The sequence below is a fragment of the Mus caroli genome, chromosome 3, assembly GCF_900094665.2.
Source record: "Mus caroli chromosome 3, CAROLI_EIJ_v1.1, whole genome shotgun sequence".
NCBI classification, from domain to species: domain Eukaryota; kingdom Metazoa; phylum Chordata; class Mammalia; order Rodentia; family Muridae; genus Mus; species Mus caroli.
The window spans coordinates 20209461-20235222 of record NC_034572.1 but is presented as its reverse complement, the minus strand read 5'-3'; the positions used below and the strand labels follow the sequence as shown (position 1 = coordinate 20235222).

The following is a 25762-nucleotide window of genomic DNA, read 5'->3' as shown; positions in this document are numbered from 1 at the left end:
TATATATACATTCAAATATGAGTGACATAGCTTAGTTGATACTTCATGACATACTCCACAAAATGCTGATGATCATTCTTGAATGCTTTGCATTTGTGAGTATGTGCCTAAAAATTAAACAAAAACTACTTTGCAATTATTCCCTGTCTTTGTTAAAAATAAAAATAAAATATTTTATTCAATCAAAAACCCCAGAATTTAGTAATTACCCACTTGCACATTTATTTTGGCCAAAAAGTCATGATAGTTCTGCTCTAGGTATGTGAGATTCACATCACTTCTCTTCTTCACTCTTCCTCTCTCAAAGAGATAGGAATTAATTTCTGTCCAGTTACGTGTCTTCTGCTTTACCTTTTATTATGCTTAGTATTGTGTGGAAGAAACTAAATATTTCATTCATGTTTTCTGAATTAAGGTGCAAATGTAAAAACATGCATGAAATTAAACCAAGAAAGAAAAGTGTTTGTGTTTCTGTGGGTATGTATTATGTAAATTAAAAAGAAGCATGCTAAAGATTGTGTTGTAGGTATTTCTGGGTTTAAAACAACTTGTAGAAATTTTACACAATACAATAGAATTTCCTACAGTAGAAAGAGCTGACAAAGCAACACGTTAAAAGCATTAACTGTAAAATCAAATTCAGGAGCCAACTGATGTTATCTTGTACAGCTTTCAATTTAAATTGAGTACCTCTGGTTTTTTACTTATGAACAGGAAATGAGCGTTGAATGGTGAGAACCTGGATGAAGAGGCCAGGGATCAGACTGTCAGCCTCCTGCAACAGCAAACGCCCTCCCATACCACTAAGAGCATTCAAGTAAGTGCGAATTGCTTTATCAGAACGTAAGAGTTTTAGTCTTAAATCAACTTTCAACAAGGTGATCAGGTATATGTATATACTGTGCTCATTCTGAAAGCAGAATAGTAAATACAACATTATATGTCAAAATCTATATACTTAACTGTCGCGTCCGCTCTCGACCAGCAAGAACGACACGACCACCAGTCCTTCTAACAGCAGTTTATTCAGTCCTGTTTCTTCTCGTTTATATCTCCCACGAACCCTGGGCCTCTCACTCTTAAATACTTTCAGTCCTCATCCACGCACAGCAGGCCACGCCCCCTCACCAGGCATGCAGCTTCAGCTAATCAGGGCAGCAGGGGCATGTCTCCACCAAAATGGATTCACCTTCACAGGTATCCTGGTACACCTGCGCAGCTCTCATGACGTTTGTGGTTTATATGAGGAAGTCAGGTGCAAGTCATACGACTTAGCTGCAGTCCCTGGCGCCTTTGGGACTGCCTCACACTTAACCTTCTATTATTTATTTTATGGACTATATGTTCTATAGATAGTGTTATACATATTTTAATTTTACTCCTGAAATTGGTGCAATTTCTTCATCTTTCTGTATATAAATTATTTCATATATTCATAAATTTTGTCACTAACTAAATCCAAATATACATATATGCATTTGAGTGTTGATGATATATATGTATATGTGTATATATGTATGTGTATATATGTATGCATATATGTATCATATATATGTGTGTCTCTATGAGGATATATATATATGCTCACATGCTCAGCATATGTCTTTCCTGAGGTATTAGTCATTTATTTGCTTTTGTTTATAGGACATTTACATTATCTACTAAGTACAACTTATACCACTACTTAGCATTTATTTGTGTGACACATTATATCTCTCTATCTATCTATCTATCTATCTATCTATCTATCTATCTGATGTGTAATGTTATATATGTGTGCATTTGTAGATTTCCTATGGGTCCATTCATTTGCTTCCTATTTCTCCATATATGATGATGATCTTCCGTCGTGTTTCCTCCTATAACAATTCAGTCTGTGGGTGGGGAGAGTTGCTGTTCTATGATTTAAGTCTTTTTTATGGAGACCCTATCTGTCCTTGACCTTAACATGGTTTTTGAGTTTGCATTATATAAAATTTTACATAAGTTCATAAAGCAAATGTTGCAGAGTCAGAAGACATGAGAATAGATGGAATATGGCAACAAATGAGCTTTCAGAGCCTGGAAGAGCTAATGTTTAGCTTTCCCAGTATTCTATTACAATCTATGAATTAAAGACAATAAGATCAATGAAACATGTATATTTGTCTTAAAGTGAGACAAAGGCTAAGATACATAATACAGATTTTGAAGTGCCATGGGGACAAATGTATCCCTTGTGTAAACATTCAGATTACATTTTAAATCCATTCATCCAGTTATTCATTCATTTACTCTGAGAGAGAGAGAGAGAGAGAGAGAGAGTGTTTGTGTGTGTGTGTGTGTGTGTGTGTGTGTGTGTGTTTGTGCGCGCGCACACAGGCACACATATTCCATGGATCTTAGTTGAGATCAGAAGACAATTTTCTCCCCTTTGGGATGTATGGGTTATACATAAGTCTCTGACCTGGCAGCAAATCCCTCTACTTGTTGTATACCTTCTTACCAGTCCATAATTGGGTGTCTACAAGTGAAACTGACTAGGTATGAATATAATCACCTTTAAATTATTCATTTTAAATGGACAGATATTGACTGTTTATGATGAACACATATACACACAGAATTAAACACCTGATGGTGAGAAGACACCTAATTGGGTGAATCAGTTCTCTCCTTTTGCAAGGTGGGGCTTAAGGATGAGACTCAGGTTCTCAAGCCAGACAGCTTTGACTTTTACATATTAAACTATCTTGTTGCCACAAGAATTCACCATTTTAAAATAGACGAAGAAATAAATCGAGAAGGCAGTTAGGAGGAGTTGTTGGAAGAAGAGCTGAATTTACTTTCATTGAGTTGGTGTTTGGATTGAATCAGTTCTAAGGTTTTTTTTCAAATCAATGTATGGCTATAAAAAATTATTTGGTAAAACACATATCATCGCCTACTATTTGTTGAGGCTACATATGCTCCTTTTTATCACCTAAAAATAAGTTTATGTAGAATGTTTGGGCTGACTGTCTCTAAATCTTAGTAGCAGAAATGAGGACAAGGCAAATCTTAATAATAAAATTCACACTAACAGATTCTCCTTTGTAATAATTCTTTTGAGGTGTTTTATTTGACACTTAGCAATGGGACCTGTGAATGCATTACAGAGGCTAAGAATCAAATCTAGCCTGAAAATTACTGGCTAGCAGCTCCTTACTTAATTAATACTTTCACTGAGAAATTGTGTGCCTCTCTAAAGAAAAATTACCTATTTGGGAATAGTTTTATGATAACTGAGCAAGTATAAATAGTTCATGTTTATTAATATAAGCATCAGTCATTATTTAGATTAAAATAAAATAAATTAAATATATCAATATATGATAAATCAGTGTATTTAAATAAACTTATTTTTTACCAAAGTTTTTAAATTCCTTGTGTGTAATTTTCTATATTTTTACCATAACAGCATATGTTTATTTATTATAATTACTTATTTCTGCCTTTCTAACCTGTATCTTAGTGGGAAGCAAAGGGTATTCATCAGAATCTAATAATAATTAGGCAACAAGCCTAGTAGAAGATTGGAAGTGAGCCAAGGCAAAGTATTCAAAGAGTCCTTTTTATTTTATTTAGTTCAAATTAAATCAGAATTTATGCCTATAAGACATGGATCCATGGACAATGTGGATGATAGTGTAGTATCCTTATTTGGAGAATTAGAACAAGATAGGACTGTATAGTGTTTGTTGAGCCTTTCTAATATATTTTTTTAATTTCTGAGCCCCATAAACTTTGCACCCCATGACCACGCATTTATAGCCAATCTGGTCGTTCAGGTTTGATCAGTTTTGAGTGTGAGCAAGGGCCACTGATGTGTTCTACTCATGTCAACTGGTTTCTGGATTACAAGACAGAGTGTCATTGCTTGTGATATGTAGTCTTAAGATATTTTATTAGAAGTTCATTGAACTACCTGGGAGTGTAGCCACTGTGGCTTGAGTTTTAATGTCCTTTTGGCTGATATACAATTCAGACCAGAAAGACTCAGATGTTCATGGTCATACTGCTTGGAACTGGCATTATCCATATCCCTTACCTGATCAATTCTTCTCTTTGCAAAAGTGTCACTTCTTTATTCTTGGCCTTCTATTTAATTCTGTGCAGATCTGATGCATTATGCAAAATTAGGATAAATGGAAACAGTTTGCACTTAAGGAAAAATCACATACAAGGAGGATTTCTGTTGAGTGTTCCTTCAGTCCTATGATCCTCCTTGATAAAAGGAATTTCGAACAAATAAACCATAGTCATGATTAAATTATTCTCAATTCACTTAAAGGAGTAATGGCCAAAGCATATGTTCAATAATTTGATGAGGCATGAAATGTGAAGAAAGTATATTACTATCCTTTAGGAGCTAGTGACTTCAAGTTGTGTTTCTTTGTGTAGGTCAATGTTTTCTGACACAGAAGTAAAGTGTCCCAAGCATAAAAACTGAAGTGCTTGAAAGTCACAATCCTAGGGATATGTGTATCAGTGGATGTGATGGTAAGGGCTCTCTGGAATGAACTCTTCAGCTGAGGAGGATGTTTTCCAACCACTTACCATGAGGTCACCATTACTTGACACTCATTAGCCATGACTTTCAAAGAAAGTGTTTGATTAAAATCAAATCATCGTTCTTTTAATAACCCAGAAGCAAATGGTGAGAACTCGTTTTAAAAACTTAAAGATATGACAGTGGATTTAAAAATACTGTAGCTCTTATGTGAATATGGCAATTGTTTAACATTTTAATGAAATGTTCATTTTCTCAACATATAATTTAAAATATCATGATGCAATAAAGTTGGGATATTCATGAATACTGCCAAATAATAAGAGTAAAATTTTAGCTGGGACTTAGTGGAATTGAACAAAAATTTTCTGTTCAATTAGATATGCTCATGTGAAACAGTGACACCATGATTAGAAAAGTAATTAGGAATCACATATGAGAGAGCAATTTGATTCTTGGTCTGCTTAAGGAACTTTATGCTCTCTGAGGTACACAATGCTTCCCAGGTCTCTTCAAGCTTAGTAGAAATAATTACCTGTTTTTATTTTTCCTGAGAAGCGCTTGCTAACCTGGTTATGAAAAGTAATTTATCTCAGAATTTTATGCTTTGCTATTTTACTTCCCTTGAGGGTCAGGCTACATATAGGTATATAACAAACTGAAGAACAATTAAATATTTTAAATGGTCTACAACCAAAATTTCAACAGGAAAGTAAAATCTGAAACCAAACATGGTCTTAGATCATTTATGATCTATACATTTGAGACTCAATACCTTTTAATAAAAAAATCTGCTCATTTTCTGCTGTTTATTTGAGGAATAAGGGGGTAGAAAAAAGACTTTGCAAGCCATAAAGTAGTTCTCATCATCTATTTTATATCCACATGCCTTCAACGTAGGTGCATGTTCACTGTGGTCTTCTAGATAATATAATCATTATAAGATTAATCTATTTGCTTTTAAGGATGTATTTTATTAAAACTAATATTTTTGGTTTGATTTATCATGTCTTTATGACTGAAATATGCATTTAAATAAATATTTAAGTTCTGGTGTACTATTACTGGCTGAAATGATGGTTTATACATACTAAAATATGTCTTTGAATAAAAAATGTCATTAATGTACCTTTATATTTTCTTTAAGCATATGTGCCTTTCAGAAAGCAAATTGGTAATATTCTAAGAAACCATAGGGAAGAAAAACTTCCATAAGTGAAGAAGAAGTTACTCATTAAAACTAAATTATACTTTTGAAATATTGTTGTTGCTGTTTTTTAAAAACACATCTTATTGTGTTTGTGTGTGGTGTGTGTGTTTGTGTGTGTGTGTGTGTGTGTGTGTGTGTGTGTGTGTGTGTGTTGCCTAGGAAAGGCACAGAGTCTGCTCTCCCACTCTACAGTCATCAAGAAGATAGGGATAACTAATCACCTTAGGGATAGGCTCTCCCACTATATTTGGGACTCAGTGAAAGCCTCAATTGATCAGTCCAGGCTTCAATAGGAGGTAATGGATATTCCTGTCTAGTTCCTGACTTCAGCAGGATTACTCAAGCTTTTCTCCTTTAAGATGTTGGTCCTGAGTTTTTTGTTTGTTTGTTTGTTTTTGTTTTTTTTTGTTTGTTTTGTTTTGTTTTTTTTTATATGTAGCTTTTATTGGGTCGAAGATGTTTAACGTTAAGACATGTTGGTTTTAGTCAAAGGCTTTTCCTGTGTGCATTGAGATGATAATGTGATTTTTGTCTTTAAGTCAGTTTATATGCTTTACTCTATTTATTAGCGTGTGTACACTGAACTCTCCCTGCATTTCTGAGATAAAGCCAACTTGATTATTGTAAATTTTGATATCTGTCTTTACTATGTTTGCAAGAATTTTTATTGAATATTTTTGAGTCTATGTTCATAGGGAATATTGGCCTTTAGTTTTCATTTTTGTGTGTCTTTCCCTGGTTTGGGTATTAAAATGGTACTGGCTTCATTCACAGAGCTTGGGGATGTTCTTTCTGTTTATATATTTTTAATAGTTTAAGAAGGATGGGGTTTTCTTTAAATGTCTGGTAAAACTTTCTGTGACTCTGTCTCTGGGCATTTGTATTTTCCTGGAAGAATTTTTTTGTCTTTATGACTGTTTCTATATTCTCATTGGTTATGGGTTAGGTATGTTTGGATTTTAGCCTTTGTTTAATTTTGTGTGCCATCTGAATCTAGAAATTCATCAATTTCTCTTAAGTTTCTGGCCTTATGGAATCCATGCTTTTTTTTTAAAAAAATGTCTTCCTATGATGTTTTAGATATGTTTAAAGTCTGTTGAAATGTTTTCCTGCTCCTGTCTGATTGTGGTAATTTGGGTCCTTCTTTTTGTTTTGGTTAGCAGAGTCTGCCTTGTTTATCTTCTCAAAGAGCAAGTTATTTCATTTGTTGATGTATGGCATTGTTTTTTGTTTGTGTTTTTTCCCATTAGTTTCTACTTCTTTTTATTATTTCTTATTCTTAAGTATTGTGGATTAGGGTTTTTCTTGTTTTGTTAACTTTTTGAGTTGCTTCATTTATCCATTTATTTCTGTCCTTTCTGATGTTTTTGTTGTTGTTGTTCTTTTTAAATATAGGTGCTTACAGCTATAAATTTCCCCTGCGGAGTGCTTTCAGTGAGTTCCAAACGTTTTGTTGTGCTTTTATTTTTTATTTAGTTTCAAGAATATTTTTCTTTCTTTTTTACTCTTTTTCTTTGACCCATTCATCATTCCATAGTGAGTTGTTAAATCTCCCTGAGTTTGTGTTTTTACTAGAGATTTATCTGCTCTCACTTTTGTCTTATTGCATTGTGGTCACACAAGATATAAAGGCTGACCCCAGGCATTCTGCATTTGTAAAGGTTTGTTTTGTGTCCCAGAATCTGGTCTAATTTTGAAAAGCTTCTTTGTGTTGCTGAGTGAAATGTGTATCCCTTGATGTTTCTGTGGAATATTCTGAAGATATCTGTTAGCTCCTTTTGAGTATGAAGTCCTAGGAATAGTAAACATGCAGGATTATCAGTTCAAACTACCAAAACCTTTCTATCCATAAGGCTGTGAATTGGAAGTGACCAATAGCCTGATGATCTGTGTTATCCATTGGGCCAGACCAATGTAAGCCTCTGACAAGTCTTAACATACTGGAGCCCACCTGAGTGAACAAACTGGAGTCAGGGATAGATGTAAAAGCAAGAGGAATGTTATTGTTCCAGCATGCTAAGGTCAACCTGCACAGGAAGGAAAGAGAAAATGACCATGTGCAGATCATTCTCCGAGTTTTTATACAGTTTTCAGAGCAGCAACCATTAGGCACAATGTGATTGGCAGAACAGTGTGACTTTTAAACTGATTCATCTTTAGGGAATAAGATGGCAAGGACTTCCCTTGTCTGTAGGTGGCCAACAGTTAGTCCACCCTGTCGACTGACTGTTTGAGGTATTGGGAGGGGAGCCCATACTAGGCCAGGGTACTGTATATGTGTTCCAGACTCCATCTCACAGGCTGGAGATACACATGCATAGAGATATCAAGGAGATTTACCCTGTTAGAATATAAAGGGAGACATGGGAAGTCTGGCTGAGCTGTGATTATTGTAACTGGTACAAAAGATACTTCTCAGTGTTTTGAGGTAGAAGAGTCCAGGTAGAAGCCTAGAGGTTGGCTGTGTTGCAGGGGGTGGGTTATCAGACTAGATGGGGTAAGTGGATGTGGGTCCATGGTTGGATCTGGTGTGCTGCACAGAAAGCATGGATAGGGAAGTCAGAAAGATTCTGCTGGCTAGACCCTGGAAGGCATCATGAGAATTCTGGATGACCTGGGTGCTTGGCACTGGCACAGAAAAGAACTTCCCATTTTAAATTTTTTTAATCAATTAAATTTTTTCTTTGATGGTCTTCTGAATGTTTTGGGAAAAGAGGCCATTTCTATATCTCATGATGACCATTGAAAACACACACACACACACACACACACACACACACACACACACATACTAACATAATTTAGAAGTGTTTAAAGGATGATATAGATGTACAATTTCTTCTTATAGAAGACTTCAAAGAAAGAAAGGATGGAGAGATATCAAGATGTAAGTTGCATGGGATAGATGTAAGGTTTTATTCCTGTCCTTCTTTAGCTAATGTTTCCTCTCTGCTGTTTCCTACAGAAACAGTGTAAGTTTCCTTTCTCATCCTAGGCACAGAGGAGAAACACAGTAAGTATGTCACAATCTTTAAGCCAAAAAATCTACCAGAACCAAACAGGGCTAGCACCCTGATTGTTGCCAGACCTCAGACTCTAGAAAGGTTATTTCAATCCCTATTGTCTCAGTTGCACTTCTATCTGTGACAACTTAATTTGGTAGCCTGAGCTAAGACAGTAATATTTCTCTTCATTTGTGTTGAACTTTGCTAACTATGATTTCCTTTTCAAGGTAATAAAGGGTTATTACTTTGGGGCCTGGAGTGTTGTAAAAAGAGCTTGGAAATATTTGAATATAGTGTTTAGTAACACACATACGATAAACATACACACACACAAACACACATGCACACAGAGACACACACATACTTTTTCTTTACTGATATTTATATGTATACAATATAGGTGTATTTTCATTGACATTGTCAAGAAATCTATGCCGATGTATAGAGACATGGATTGATTAGATACAAGGAGATAATTTTAATCACACTCAATCATTATAAATTAAAGATTCTTTGTGAATAGAGACAAAGTACAAAGCAAGGCCATGAGAATACTTCATGTGTAAAAATCTGGTTATTTTTTATAATTGAGGGTCTTTATTTGATTGTTGGGTATAAGGTGCTATAGAATGAGTCCAGTACCAGTTTGGAAACTGGCGGGAGAGATAGCTTTGAAGGCACAATCTAAAACCGCGACTTGAATGTTTTCTGGTATCCTGTCCCACTCATCAGGAGCTACTCATTATTAATGGGCTATAGATGCCTTTTATATTTTAAGTTCATTTTCTCATTCCCAATTTTCATGGTATTATTTTGTTTGCGATAAAGCAATAACTAAGAGCTGGTAAGCACCACTTTTGTGTTCCTATCTGGTCTGCTGGGAGGACAAGTTACAAACATTCAGTTCTTTAATTTCTAGGTTAACAGTCTTTGAGTCTGTGGTTGACAAACTTCATTGGTTCAAACTAAGATCCACCCATCTTTGCTTATTTCTTGATGGCCACTTGAACTCATATCTGTGAAATATAAAGTATATTTGTTAATCTAAAATGAATTGCCTCTACTTTTTTGAAGGTCCTTGTTCCATGATCTGTGTCTTCACTCACCCACTTCTCTGTGATGCCAAAATCTTCCCAGGAGAATGAAATGCACGGTAGATTCTTGAGAGAAATAGGATATATTTGCTGTTTTTAACACTTGGAAATTCCTTCCCTATAATACTGTATAAAGTGACTATCTTGATAGCTCATGCATGGCTTTAGTGATTCACAAAGTATTCAGCCTGGTTTACAGTGCCAACTTGGTAGGTAGTAGATTCTCTTATCAACATATCTGCTTCTCCATATTTTTCTGTGAATATCAGTAACTCCACTTCCTAATGTGTTCTCAAAGTGGAATCTGTGTGGCCAGCTCTTGGATTTTGCAATTTGCGAGCAGTCCCTTTGTTCACAAGTCTACTGTGTAGGCAAAGGCTTCAACCCAGAAGCCTGCTGTGTTTATTGATCTATTTCTTCGTAATTCCATATCAAGCAATCACACAATTCATGAACAGTCTGCGAGGGGAGAAATACACATATTACCATCAGCAGGAGACTAAACTAGCCATGCACTTAGAGGCTCCCCCTGAGGATGGTAGCCCCCTCTGTTATCACGTGGTGTGATTGGGAAGTACCACAGCGAGGTTTATAAACAATTCGGAGCTATGACTTTCTTCATATAAAGTACAAAGGTTTCTTTAAGGAATCGTTTTGGATTTGCCTAAGGTTGTTTTTGCCTTCCATTTGAATAGGATGGGACATTTCCGAAGTCCAAATGAGGTGGTTAGCCAAGCAGGATTCACTAATGCTCAGTCTTTGCTCTCAAATGGGCCTTTTCCATCTCAGAACTCTGATGAGCATCTGGACTTCAGTTACACATCCTATGCTAAAAAGTGTTCAGCTATTCTGATGTGACCTCTGCTCCATCTACTGGAATGATTTATACTCGATATATTCTTTAACAAAATCCTGATATTTATATTAGTATATTTTTTAATTATCCAAAGAATGATGTGAAGACAACATTAAAGTTGTTTAGTTAAAGTGAGAAATCTTAGAGCAGAATTAAGGTGAAACTACTAAGTTAATCCTGTTCAGTTGTACAGAAATGTATGCAGCCAGTAGGCACTTCTGTCATGCATGTATGCAGCAAGCAGACACTCCTGTCATGCATGTATGCAGCCAGCAGACACTCCTGTCATGCATGTATGCAGACAGCAGGCACTCCTGTCATGCATGTATGTAGCCAGTAGACACTTCTGTCATGCAGAGATAACAATTTTGCAAGGAGAGGGAAGGTGGTGTGGGGACTCAAAATAGCAGGGAGAGTCTGAAGTAGAGCTTGTACAATGTAGGTCCGCTGTGTCCTGACTCCTTTACATCATTACTGATGGTTCTCACTTTTGTTGTGACTTCTGGTGGCTCCCCATTGATGTATGTGCATGTCTTTAAAGCCTTTTCTTAATGATAACTGACAAACTATATCTCCATTTTCCAGTATGCCATGTAATTCATTTTATGGGCTTCATGATGTTTCAATACAGGAAGCAAAATTTCTCTTCTTTGTGTTTTTATTCTTCCAGTATGTGCCTTTCAAGACTCAGTACAAAATAAATGTAAGAGTATCTGCATTTCCTTCTGCTCTATACTTAAACACCATTGGATTTCATGGTCAACATCCTTAGTTTTATTTGTGACCCCACTTGCTAAGAAAAGGAAATCCTGAGTCATTTGCAATTGGCTTAAAGAAGAGCGAAATAACTCAAGGCAAAATCCCTTTGTTCTATACACAGATATACAGACAAACACACATACACACACACACACATACACACACACACACACACACACAGAGAGAGAGAGAGAGAGAGAGAGAGAGAGAGAGAGAGAGAGAGAGAGAGAGAGAGAGATTGAGAGAGGTGGACAAAATTTCAAGGCTTTGGTGGCACTGTTGAGAGAAGCGTGGCCTTAACTCTTACAGAGGAGGTTGAAGGTGAAGGTTCCCTCTGGACAAATGCTTAGAGACTTGGGCAGGATTTAGGAATACTTGAGAGTATGTGAAAATGGTAAATGAACTGTACATTTTTTCCTCTGAATTTTTTATATAATGCCCAAAACTAAAATGAAGGTTTCTAAAATCTAAGTCCCTTGTATACTGTGGTATGTGTATTAGTTCCCTTTCTGGTGCTGCGATGCAATATGTGAGCAAGGCAAATTATGGCAGACACCTTATTTGGGCTTATGATTTCAGAGGAATAAAAGTCCATCCTGGTAGGGAAGCAGGGCAATAAAGCAGAGGCATGATGCCAGAAGCAGGAAGCTGAGAGACCACATCTCTTACCACATACATGCATACACGAAGCTGAGTGCTTGAACTGGAATGGAGGTAAGGGCATTTGTACCAAGTTCTACAGTGATATAGTGACAGGCTTCCTTCTTAAAAGCCATTCCAGTTAAATTCCTCTAAATTGTGTCTGTGTGTGTGTTTGTGTGTGTATGTTTTGCTGGAGACTGAACCTGACCTACAGCTCCACAGTATATAGTTCCACAATGCTTTTGCTGCCAGAAGATATTTTGAAGAAACAAAAAGAGACGTTATTGTTTCCTCAATTGATGCAAAAAGAGGTGATATCCAAAGAATAGCTACTGGGGCCACAGCTCAAAGTCTTTGTATCCAAAGATCTCCAGAGAAACCAGAAATGTTAAGCATGAAGGCTCCTTTTTTCAATAGAAAGGTGTAAAGTCTGTCTTTCCATTCAAGAAGCTGGACATTAAAAGAGACTAATAGCCTGGTAATCTGTTTTATCTGTTGGGCTAGGTTATATCAAGTTCCTACTACCAGGACCACAGATGACTAGTAATCTAAATATGTTTAGAGCCAGGAACTCCCCAATCTGCCACAAGCAGGACCAGAGGTACATAGTAGCCCAAATGACCTCCATGCTATTTGTATGATGGAGAAGAGGCTAGAGCCTTCTCTAAGGCCTTTAAGCTAGTACAGGTAGCCTATCTCTAGATTCCTTATTCTTTGAAGAAATGGCACAAACCCTGAGTAGAGTTTTGATATTATATATTTATTTCCTCATGCATTGAGGATTGTATTATACCAGGAAGACCCTTTAAAAAATTATACTATGTTTAAATTTGTTGGGAATCAACAACCTGATATCAAACTGTCAAGAAGACTCAATCTAGGTTGATTAAATTATTCCAAACTGAATTTTCATTCTCACCTTTTCAGGGGTTGCTTCACTGACTGATGTTTCCAGAGATACCTCCTCTTGTGCCACTCAGTAGGAGAGATCTAATTTGGAGAGTGTACCAGGAGTATTAAAGCATAGGAGACATGATGCTACTCAATGAGGAAAAGAAGGAAATACCTGAAGGATTTTTAGCAAAATTCCTGAGGGGTTAAAAAATCATTGATTTCCCCCTTTGTCCAGATACTGAATGGCCTTTCAAAGAGAGAAGGAGGGTCTGTAAGATACTGAGTCTTTACTACTATCATGGCTGCATTGAAAGATACAGGAGGATATGGGTGCATTGTTCATTTTGTCAATTACTGGGTCAAGACCACAACAACTCTCAGAAAGAAACAAATGGATCCTTGTACTGGATCCATCCTTACTTTTAAAATATCCTCATGCAAAATACAAACAAAGGGAGACAACTTTAAATTTCCAGACTTTTAAAAAAACAATGCTTTTTTTTTCTCTTTCAATGAAACAAAATCCACCCATCAGCATATTGTGTTTTACCTTCTAAAAGCAGGAGCACGATTTAATGAAAGAACATGGTCATATATTTGCAATCCTATATACACATTTTCTAATTTTTAGAAATTACTTTAAAATTATGTTATAAAATTCACAAAAGTATCATGGGTTGACTAGATGCTCAGTGACCATTCTTTTTTCCCTCTCTCATGATGGTGTTAGGATAAGTCACCAAACCTGTTGCAATGGGTGAATATCAGTGGAGACAAGAAAGCAGTTGTATCAGGTAGGACCCTCATAAAGAGTTAATGTCTACCAAAGAAAGGCTTCATGCTCAGAAGACATATAGCCCTTAGCCCTCTTAGGGTAGGCATTTTTCTTAACATCATCTGAGAAAGAGGAGGAGGAGGAGGAGGAGGAGGAGGAGGAGGAAGTGATAAAGAGCAAGACAATCTGTCCAATAGAGTATGCTGTTTTCCAGTCCAGGTGTAGACACTGTAGCTATTTCTGCACTTTGAAATACCTTACTGGTAGCATGTTGGCATGATAATGTATAAAATGGGGCTGGCAATTTAGTCTCAGTTAGAGCCTGGTATATTACAGTTTCTCATATTATGTAGTTTTAAATAAGCAAATTTAAACATTTAAAAAAGAGCTTAATTATTTGTTTTCTAGTAGAATTTAGCAAGACCTTTTAATATGCAAATGCCTCTCTTTATACTTTGTAAAGGGTCTCAAAAAATACATACACAAATATAAAAAATACCAGCAAGGATTCCACATAGTTAGGATTAAAGGAGAATCACTGTCATATCTTATTATTTTCCTGGTAGAAGAACACAATTTATTTCTCTTAAAATTTAATACTAACCGGAAAAAAATCTGTTTTATGCTATGACAATTATTTGTCTATTGTGGCAGCTCTTTACACGCATTGCTTTGTGATGGCGAGACACAGTGCTGTATTGTTCATTTGAATTCTGATGGGTTATCTGGAATGGCTCTGGTATTTTAAGTGGTCTGTTAGAGATAGAAGTCATATATCCTTTCAAAATTTACATAAAATCCAGATGAAGAGTTATTAGTTATTAAGAAATGGAATTCTCATTTCATACTCGCATAGGTTTGAACCGTGTGGACTTCCTTTCTAATCTGTAAAATTAAACTATATACGTGCTTGAGATTTGCTGCTCAAAATGTTTCAGGTAGCTCTTAGGGAAGAGGATTACAAAACAAGTAGAAGCAAGAATTATATCTCTCACATTCTAAGCCTTTTTGACAACATATCTAAAACACTCTCACGGGTGAGATTGCATTAGTTTTCCTCTTATGTATGTCATAAGCATGGGTATCATATACATGCCTGTACTAAAGGCCAAAGGTCAATATCAGGTTTCTTCCACCACCACTCCCCACCTTAGTCTACAGTCCATACCTTCTCCACCATGGGAATACGCCCTGTAACGTGGCCTTACCCATCTTTTCAACATGATACTAAGAATCAGGCTCATATCTTCATTGTTGCGTACTTTACATAATCAATCATATTCTCAGTGAGGAAATACTGTAGTAAATACTTTTTCTCTTACTTTTCCATTTCATTTTTTTGGTTGTTGTTGTTTTAATTAACTTTAGGTGTTCTCTTCATTTAGATTTCCAATGCTATTCCAAATGTACCCCATACCCTGCCCCCCACTTCCCTACCCACCTACTCCCACTTCTTGGCCCTGGAATTCCCCTGTACGGAGGCATATAAAGTTTGCAAGACCAATGGGCCTCTCTCACTGATGACCAACTAGGCCATCTTGTGATACATATGCAGCTAGAGACATGAGCTCTGGGGGGGGGGGTACTGGTTAGTTCATATTGTTGTTCCACCTATAGGGTTGCAGACCCCTTTAGCTCCTTGGGTATTTTCTCTAGCTCCTCAATTGGGGGCCCTGTGTTCCATCCAATTGCTGACTGTGAGCATCCACTTCTATGTTTGCTAGGCCTGGGCATAGCCTCAAAAGACACAGCTATCTGGGTCCTTTCAGCAAAAATCTTGCTAGTGTATGCAATGGTGTCAGATTTTGGAGGCTGATTATGAGATGGATCCCCAAGTATGGTAGTCTCTAAATCGTCCATCCTTTCATCACAGCTACGAACTTTGTCTCTGTAACTCCTTCCCTGGGTGTTTTGTTCCCAATTCTAAGACGGGGCAAAGTATCCACACTTTGGTCTTCATTCTTCTTGAGTTTCATGTGTTTTGCACATTGTATCTTGTATCTTGTATCTTGGGTATTCTAAGTTTCTGGGCTAATATCCATTTATCAGTGAGTACATATCATGTGAGTTATTTTGTGATTGGGTTACCTCACTCCTGATGATGCCTGCCCTCCAGGTCCATCCCTTTGCCTAGGAATTTCATAAATTCATTCTTTTTAATAGCTGAGTAGTACTCCATTGTGTAAATGTACCACATTTTCTGTATCCANTCNTCTGTTGAGGGACATCTGGGTTCTTTCCAGNTTCTGGCTATTATAAATNAGGCTGCTATGAACATAGNNGAGCATGTGTCCTTCTTACCAGTTGGAACATCTTCTGGATATATGCCCAGGAGAGGTATTACGGGATCCTCTGGCAGTGCTATGTCCAATTTTCTGAGGAACTGCCAGACTGATTTCCAGAGTGGTTGTACAAGCTTNCAATCCCACCAACAATGGAGGAGTGTTCCTCTTTCTCCACTTCCTTGCCAGCATCTGCTGTCACCTGAATTTTTGATCTTAGCCATTCTGACTGGTGTGAGGTGGAATCTCAGGGTTGCTTTGATATGCATTTCCCTGATGATTAAGGATGCTGAACACATTTCTGCTTGTGGACGTTGTACATCGTGGTGCGGAGCCTAGTGCGCACCACGATGTACAACGTCCACAAGCAGATGGATCAATTCCCATTCTTCTACATGCTAACAGCCAGTTGTGCCAGCACCATTTGTTGAAAATGCTGTCTTTNTTCCACTGGATGGTTTTAGCTCCCTTGTCAAAGATCAAGTGACCATAGGTGTGTGGGTTCATTTCTGGGTCTTCAATTCTATTCCATTGGTCAACTTGTCTCTCGCTATACCAGTACCAGGCAGTTTTTATTACAATTGCTCTGTAGTACAGCTTTAGGTTGGGCATGGTGATTCCACCAGAGGTTCTTTTATCCTTGAGAAGAGTTTTTGCTATCCTAGGTTTTTTGTTATTCCAGATGAATTTGTAGATTGCCCTTTCTAATTCGTTGAAGATTTGAGTTGGAATTTTGATGGGGATTGCATTGAATCTGTAGATTACTTTGGCAAGATAGCCATTTTTACTATATTGATCCTGCCAATCCATGAGCATGAGAGATCTTTCCATCTTCTGAGATCTTCTTTAATTTCTTTCTTCAGAGACTTGAAGTTCTTATCATACAGATATTTCACTTCCTTAGTTAGAATCATGCCAAGGTATTTTATATTGCTTGTGACTATTGAGAAGGGTGTTGTTTCCCTAATTTCTTCCTCCTGCTTGTGGACGTTGTACATCGTGGTGCGGAGCCTAGTGCGCACCACGATGTACAACGTCCACAAGCAGTCTAATTGCTCTGGCTAGGTCTTCAAATACTATGTTGAATAGGTATGGAGAAAGTGGGCAGCCTTGTCTAGTCCCTGAATTTAGTGGGATTGCTTTCAGCTTCTCACCATTTACTTTGACGTTGCCTACTGGTTTGCTGTAGATTGTTTTTATCATGTTTAGGTATGGGCCTTGAATTCCTGATCTTTCCAAGACTTTTATCATGAATGGGTGTTGGATTTTGTGTGTTCATTGTATGTAGACTTCCCAATCCCCTAAAAGATGGATTATACAGGTGGTGATTTTATTTGCCAGGAATCTGCTTCTCTGAGGTGCAAAGAAAGAAGGCAAAGGAGACATCATTCTGAGCCCTGTGTCCATGTTGGAGGGTGTGAATACTGCCACATCCCTTATTCTTCTTGTTTGCAGAAGGACTCCCATGTAGGAGCTGAAGTACCGATTCTGTAGGAAATATCAAAATCCAGGGGCACTTTTTTTTTTTCATAATGGTAAAGGTTCCAGAGCAGCTGAAATTGTGTATTGGTTATATCCTTTCACAAAGAGAAATCTACTCCCATATGGTCGAGTACTGAGGCTCTGGCTTTGGCTGACACAGATAAGTGAGACACAGATTTAGTGAGATTCTTCTATTTGTTTTTATATTTCTATGTGGTAGAGAATTTGAGGATTTATCTGAAGTCTATCACTGACAACAGGCAGTTTGGCTTTGTCAGGGAAACAGCTACTTTGTTACACCTGGGTGGGTGCAGCCTGGCCTAGGCCAGGTTATTGCTGTTTCTTTTCTGAGTAGACGATCAGGAGGTAGCTTCATAACAGAATCTTAGTTATGGCTGGAGCTGAAAGGCTATGAACAGTAGTAGCAGCCACCACTGTTTGGAAAGAAATGTTCCTTTGTCCTGACAGGCAGAACAATGTGCATTTGTTCTGCATTCTGTTCTGTTTCCTAATTGTTATATATTTTTTTCTTTTCAACCTTTTTATTGTTATGAGCATTCATATCTTTTAAATGGGAAGGAAAATTATGCCTGTCAGTTTCCATCAGACCCGGGGAAGAGTAAGATGCTATCTTAAAAGAATGCCTTATATCTATAAGAAATATGTCTCCAAGTTGAACAAAACAGGGAACCGTGTTGAGTTTTTCATTCTTTTACTTTTTTTAACAGAACAATGTGGTTGGAGGAAATAATCATTCTATACATATGCTTCTTGACTTGGGATCTCATCATATAGATATAATTGGTAAATTTAAATGATTTTGATATAACTCATTCTGAGAGATGCACTTGCCATTTAAAGACATCTAATAGTTCACAAGGTAATTAGAAAATCCCTGTTCTATGATGATATTTAGAATGAAAACATAGTGGGACATATTTAATTTAATTTTTGATTTTATTTACATCCCAGACATTGCACCTCCCATCCCCTCCCCACAGATCTTCATCCCATTACCACTCCTCTTTGAGATAGGTGGTGCTCCACCTCTTACCCCACCCTTGGACATCCCCTTTCCCTGGGGCCTCAAGTCTCTACAGCATTAGGCACAACCTCTCCAACTGAGGCCAAACAAGGCAGTAGTCAGTCCTCTGCCACCTATGTGCTGGGGGCCTCAGACAAACCCATGTATGCTTTTTGGTTGATGGCTCAGTCTCTGGGAGCTCCTAGGGGTCCGGGTTAGCTGAGTATGTTGGTTTTTCTATGGGGTTGCCATTTCTTTCAGCTCCTTAAATCCTTCCACTAACTTCTCTATGGTGGTCTCTGAATTCAGTCTAATGGTTGCGTGTAAGTATCTGCATCTATCTCAGTCAGCTCTGGTCGAGCTTCTCAGAGGAGAGCCATGCTATGCTCCTGTATATACCCCCAACATAGCATCAGTAATAGTGTCAGGCCCACCCAAGAGATGAATCTCAAGTTGAGCTGGTCACTCGATAGTCTTTCCTTCAGTCTCTGCTATTTTTGTCCTTGCATTTTTTTTTGAACAGGAACAATTCTGGGTCAGAAATTTTGAAGAAGGGTTGGTGTCCCGTTCCCTCCACTGGTGGTCTTTTTAGTTTCCCTCTCTCCACTATTAGGTATTTCATCTAAGGCGACCCATATTGAGTCCTGGAAGTCTATCATATTCCAGATCTCTGGTACATCCTAGAGTGTTGCCCACCTCCCACCCCCAACCCCCGAATTTGCATATTTTCATTTATTCTGCTGGCCCTATGGGTTTCTCTCTTGTTCCCCTCCCACATACTTGATGCTGCCTCTACTTTCCCCTACCTCTCCATTCTGCCACCTAGGTCATGCCCTCCCTTTTCCTTCTGTGATTATTTTGTTCCCCCTTCTAAGTGCAATTGAAGCATCCTCATTTGTGTTTTCCTTCATTCCTAAACTTCTTACAGTTTTTGGGTTGTGTCATGGGTATTCTGTACTTTTTGGCTAACTTCCACTTACCAGTAAGTACATACCATGCATGTCCTTTTGGGTCTGGATTACCTCACTCAGTATGATACTTTCCAATTCCATCCATTTGTCTTCAAAATTCACGCTGTCCTCATTTTTAATAGTTCATTTTAAAATAGTATTCCATTGTATAAATGAATTACATTGTCTGTATCCACTCTTTAGATGAGGGACATCCATGTTGCTTCTGGAAATTTTCCCCTTTGCCAATGAGTTTGAGGTTCTTTCCTACTTTCTAGTCAATTAAATTCAGTGTATCTGGTTTTATGTTGAGGTACTTGATTCACATAGACTTGAGTTTTGTGAAAGGTATATGTCAGTATTTTATAATTAAAACCATCCTGATTTATTTTTTCTTGTGAAATGTGGCAAATCAAGGACAAGGCACTATACAAGGAGGGAAGAGATCCAAACTTAGTGAAATGAGGAGCTGACAGGCAGAACCAGGCCATGAGAGGAGAGAGCAGGAAAGAGTATGTGAGAAGTGTGGAAAGAGAGAAGGCAAGAAAGTGTGTAGAGTGTATGGCTGAAAGAGTAAATAGTTGTAGGACTCATATGCTGGGGCAATGGAAGACCATGGGCTACAGAGGTTTCAGGAAGGGACAGTGTGAGAAGAGCTGAGAGGATCCCCGGGTGGTGAATGGGCATATAGGCCATTGTGTAGTATGGTATGCTAATAGGCCCCACAGTGAGCCATTTATTCTGAGTTACTTTGGGATCTGACATATCATATATTTTAAAAATTCTAGAATTCATCATTGCAAGTATTTGAAGCCAAATGATTAGGTGCTGAAGCACTTTCCTTTATATTTATCTAGTATTTGAATGCACAGAGACTTCATTGTTCTGTGTCCACAGTGACATTGTGTGGTTACAAGGCCAGTTGTCTTTTATTCACAACTGCAAATGATTGTTGTGGCTTTTATGATATCTTGGGCACACCCCCTCCCCAGCCTTTGTTGGCTGCACAGTCTCATGAAGGGCAGCCTATATTTGTGATATTTGTAAAAATGTGATATTTAGTCCTCAGTTTTCTCCTTTAAAAATAGCTAGAAACTTCAGAGAAGAAAGTAGACAATCTAGAGCTATTTGTGTGTCTTTACTTACTGCAGAATATATGTCACAAACAATTTATTCTACATATGGTCTTTCATCGCTGCCAGATATTACGTCAGTCCTGCTTAGCTACAATGAACTTTTGAGCCAAATTTTATTGCTTGGTATGATAAGTACACTTGAAATAAACATCACTTAAATGTGTAAATCAGGTAACTGCTCACATAGCAACCTACCAATTAGTCACTTATCGATGCAATTAGCTGGGTCTGTAGCTAATTGGTGGTAAAGAAAATGTACTTTAGTTCCCAATGAAGATAGTCCACAAGTATGCCTTAGTAGTCAGTCTTGCTTAGGATGCTGACTCTTCATTCCCCAGCAAATTTGATTATAGGCACTTTTGTAATGCTGGATTTCTATGGCCTTGCACAAGCCAGGCTATATGCTCTTCTTCCACACATGGAAGTGCTTCCAGCTGCAGCATAGTATATTTGAGAAAATATGATCTGGCCGTGCACAGACCTGGTCATATGCTCTCCTTCCATACGTACAAGTTCGTCCCGGCTGCAGTAGATTTGAGAAAATATAAGCTAATTCCGAGATACTACTTTTGTCTTCACACTCTGAATCTTGAATTTTCATATATATAAGAGGAAAGCTTAGAGCATTTGTAAAAATTAAATAAAATAAGTCAAATGACACATAAAACCATTTAGCCATTGTTTCTTTCCTTTTAACAACCCAATTTCACCAACTTATAGATGAAATTTACTAAGTTATCCAAAGTCACACAGTGTAAATATTGATTCAAACTTAATTTTGGCATAGCATTGTTAATGTGTCTATGATGCAATGCTAAACAAAATGACAAAAGTTAATTAACCTGATTCTTTATTTCTTGGTTACAATTAGGTTAATGCCAGCTATGTATGGAAAGAAATAATTCAGAAATAAATATTTGAAATGTCAGTGATGGCACCTAAGCTTAGAGACACGTACTGAATCACAGAGTCAGTGTTTCAGTGTCCTGTGAACACCAGGACATAAGCCCTGGCACAAGCCCTACGGATTATTAAATTTGCTGTTGAAAAACTATATTAGAGGAGTTTGTTCATTTAATAACAAGTAAGCAACAGTACTTTTTTACCACATGACCAATGGTGGGAGAATTTTAATGTCATTCCTTGAAAATACAAAAATCACTATAATAAAAGAAACACTTCCTGGATAATCATGCAATGGAATTGCAAATCAGAGACTATGACTTTGCATTTAACATTTGAGTTGTAATAATGAAGCTTATTGATGCAATAAACACTACCACCTGCAATAGCTAAAACTCAGCCACAGTTCCAAGCACAACTCACCAATAGCAGGCTTTTCTCCTATTTGTATTTCTAACATTTGAAAACATATTTGATGCTATTTTGAAGCATCTTACTGACATATTAGTCTGACCTGTGTTATGATGTCATGGAATGAAATGCTCAAAATACTCTACAGATTTTACTGAACCCTGAATATACTGCTGAATTTATATTTCTAATTTTGTTCAGAGGGGTATATGAATATGTTGATTAATGACACAAAATCTTGGGGCTTTATGCACTGAGGCAAATTATTAAAATAGAGAAATGTAGAAGTGCCATTCATCACAGACTCATTCTCGACTGCAGCTGAGGGATGTAAGTGTACACGCAATGTTACAGTGTTAATGGGGTAGAAAATGAAAAATAGCCATAAAATGTTGGAGTTGAAGATTGTAGGGTGAAAATTGGTTGAAATTGGATTTTTAAAGGTCTATGCATCAGTTGTCTTTTTTTTTCTTTCATCTGGTTCAAAAAATCAGAAAGAAGACATAAAAATCTATAAGCATTTTGAGAGCCATGATCTTTTGAGATAGTTGGGAAGTAAGACATTAATGCAACAAATGCCCCGACCCCTGTATCTTATAGGAGGAAAGTCAGGCTAAGAAAGAGCAAATGGAAAACAGTTTTAATCACTTGCTCTAGCATGCTCTTGTGGACCACTATTTCTCAAGGTTTTCCAAGTAAAACTGAAATAATTACTGTGGAGTAAGGAACTAGCCTCTGGCCACTCTTTCTAGTCTTTGCTAATTTTTATCAAAGTCCTTCTTAGGCATTATTTTTTAATCCACTGTTGAATTTTAGCTAGAACAAAGGGCAGAAGTTACTACTCATTTCCTAGTTTGCATACCCTTTGTGTAGCTTCATTTCCCAGACTTTTAGAAGGAAGATGCAAGGGAGCCACATGTTCCATTAGTTAGAAGGCAAGACTAAGAGTTCAGAAGGCTACACTTACAGAACCATTGATAAATATGAAATAAGTTTCTGAAATTAGCTACTAGTGACCTTTTCAGTTACATGGAAATAAGGACCAGTAAATATAAACATAGTTAAGGAAATAGAAGAAAATAGTAAGACTTTTGATTAAACACAAGTGGTTAACTCTAAATGGAGTAAATCTCAATCTCTCTCTCTCTCTCTCTCTCTCTCTCTCTCTCTCTGTTTCTGTCTCTCTCTCTCTCTATAATTATGAATTATATATATGATTATATATGAACATATATACATATATACATATATATTCATGTGTGATAGAAAGGCAGGGTCTTTCTGAGGAGCTGGAGGTTGCCTTCAGCTAGTGAGCCTCTTGCCTCATGCTTCCAAGCGCTGACATTACAGATGTGCAGCTCCTTACCTAGCTAACTAGATTGCACTGAAGTATAAAGATAATAAATTTACTTGTGCACTGAGATATAATCTCATGCAAATATAGGCACACTTTTTCATGGACAACTTGAAATCTATACATGTACTGATGACTTCTTATTGTCTTGGTTTCTGTTTCTCTCTGTTTCCTGCACAGCATGGAAATAATAGAAAAGAGAATTTAATGACCAGGAAAATAAAACCCAACCAAGCGATTTAATGTGAACTGCATAAGACATATGTACAAAGGTAGAGGAGGGTGGGTGGAGAGAGTCATTCATTCACATTTAGTTTTTAAGCTCCCAAATTTCAGATTTCTATACCAGATGGAACAGTTATTTATATATAAAATAAGAACAACATTCATTTTTGTGAGGAACATGAACTCACAGTGTCATCTAAGCCTGGTTAGACCAGGTTTCATTAACAACAGTGCAGAGAAGTGCTGAGTTTTGTCCTCTGAGGTGCTGCTGAACCAATCATAGCACCCCTCTGACCCTGACAACCCCTGGAAATTCCTTCTCACCTCTCTTTACCAACAGAGCATCAGAAAATAGAGCTTTCTGTCATTTTGAAAAGTACAAAACTTGCCCATTTCCATGCAGCAATGGAAAGGGAAAGATAAGAGTCAGTGTAGGCTGCATGTGTGGCTTCTCTCTGTTAACTGATGACAGTGCTGCCTAACTACACAGGCTTTCAGGGTGAATCCTTATTTATTTTTGAGTGCAACATTTAGGACATCTTTGTAGATAGTTTGGGTTTTTATATTCTTCAGCAGAATGCCACGTTTTTTGAGAAAATGACTACAATAGAAATTGTTTGCATTATTTTCTAACACTTGAATTTTCACACCATACAACAACTGCCTGCCAAAGAGGAATGTGATATCCTCACATCACCATGTTGATGGTGGCCAGGAAAGAAACCAGAGCAGAGAGAAAGCCACCCTCCACTATTGTAATTCTGAGAATGTTATAACTGTTAGCATTGTTGGTGCTCAGACACAAAATCCTGGAAGCATGGGCCTTATTTTCATGATGGGAGCTTGCCTCAGAACTACATCAGAAACACATCTCTCAATTACTTTAAAGGGTCTGGCATTTTGTTCTCTAACTATCAGACTAAGAATTCCTTGAAACAAGGGCTTAGAGAAACACAATTTCTGCCTTCCTAATGAATGACTGTGTGTGCCATCTCTTCTTTCTCATTTCTGGTCTATGGTGGTAGTCAGTGCTTACACTAATTTGGGATTATCCCATCTGTGGGTTGGATTGCTGCTGTTCAGTCTATCCTTACAGCTGCCAGCATTGTTGATCTCCAGTTAGTCTGAGATCCTTTAGAATCATCTCTTTCTTTAGTAATACTTATACTCTTGTGGGGTGAAATCCAGAAATCCCAGAGAATCGTGATGAGCATGGGTGTCATCTGGGAGCAGTACTTACAACGAAGTCAGCTGTGGCTTCATACAGTACTTTTTAATTGAAGATGGACGCACACCTTCTTTAAAGTATTCTTACCAAGCATGTTTCATTTAGCCCACTGCTGCCATGACCACTATTGGCATGTTTTAGTTGAATTATTATTTTCTATGAGCACTGTTTAGTTCAGATTTTCTCAATATGCTGAGTTCTCATTTAGAACTATCTGTTTAGCAACTATTTATTTGGTGTCTGCTTTTCAATAATCTCTGTTCTTGGCATATATCAAATTAGAATGGTAACAATCTGTATTCTGAGTGAGTACATTCTAGAAAGACTTACATGTGTTGAAATAATATCACAGACTAAATCCCTCCCTTTGTGGGGCTTGGCAGAACTTGCATGGGAAGCTGCATGGTTTGTGTGCTGCCCAACTCCTCAAAAAGCCAGTCTCCTTTGTATCTATGCTCTTGGTGCTCAGGAGGATGGTGGGCTAGAAACTTAAGCATCTTTGGACAAAGCCCTCATGGAAGTCAGGTAGAAAAAAGCAATATCTTAGTGTTCATACAATGCCATTGTGCTAGATGCAGTACCCAACAACTGAAGAACTTCTCACTGATTTGCGTGTGGTTCAAGGATCTACCAAGCTGATTTTGTCACTGCTTACTATATTAGAGAGCACACCTGACTCTTGAACATGTTCATTTACATATTCAGGGTTCAGTTTGCCTTGTAGCTTTTACTTGTTGTTTTTACATGATGGATTTGTCAAAAAAATGGTATTTTAGGAATATCTACCATGAGATGAGCTATTATATTTCATCCTAATGTTTCTGCTTTTTTTTAAGCTCTTTTTTTAATTAGGTATTTTCCTCATTTACATTTCCAATGCTATCCCAAAAGTCCCCCATACCCCCTCCCCCACTCCCCTACCCACCCACTCCCACTTTTTGGCCCTGGCGTTCCCCTGTACTGGGGCATATAAAGTTTACAAGTCCAATGGGCCTCTCTTT

At 37.5% G+C, this 25762-nt stretch overlaps 1 protein-coding gene across 1 annotated transcript in view; it reads left to right on the top strand.

Moving 5' to 3' along the window:
* Naaladl2 (N-acetylated alpha-linked acidic dipeptidase like 2) overlaps window positions 1-25762 on the top strand; it is a 1234236-nt gene that overhangs the window by 220303 nt on the left and 988171 nt on the right. Inside the window, exon 2 of the mRNA XM_029474777.1 lies at window positions 715-817. Coding sequence (XP_029330637.1) covers window positions 729-817 — 89 coding nt within the window. The 5' untranslated portion in view covers window positions 715-728. The remainder of the gene's footprint in view (window positions 1-714; window positions 818-25762) is intronic.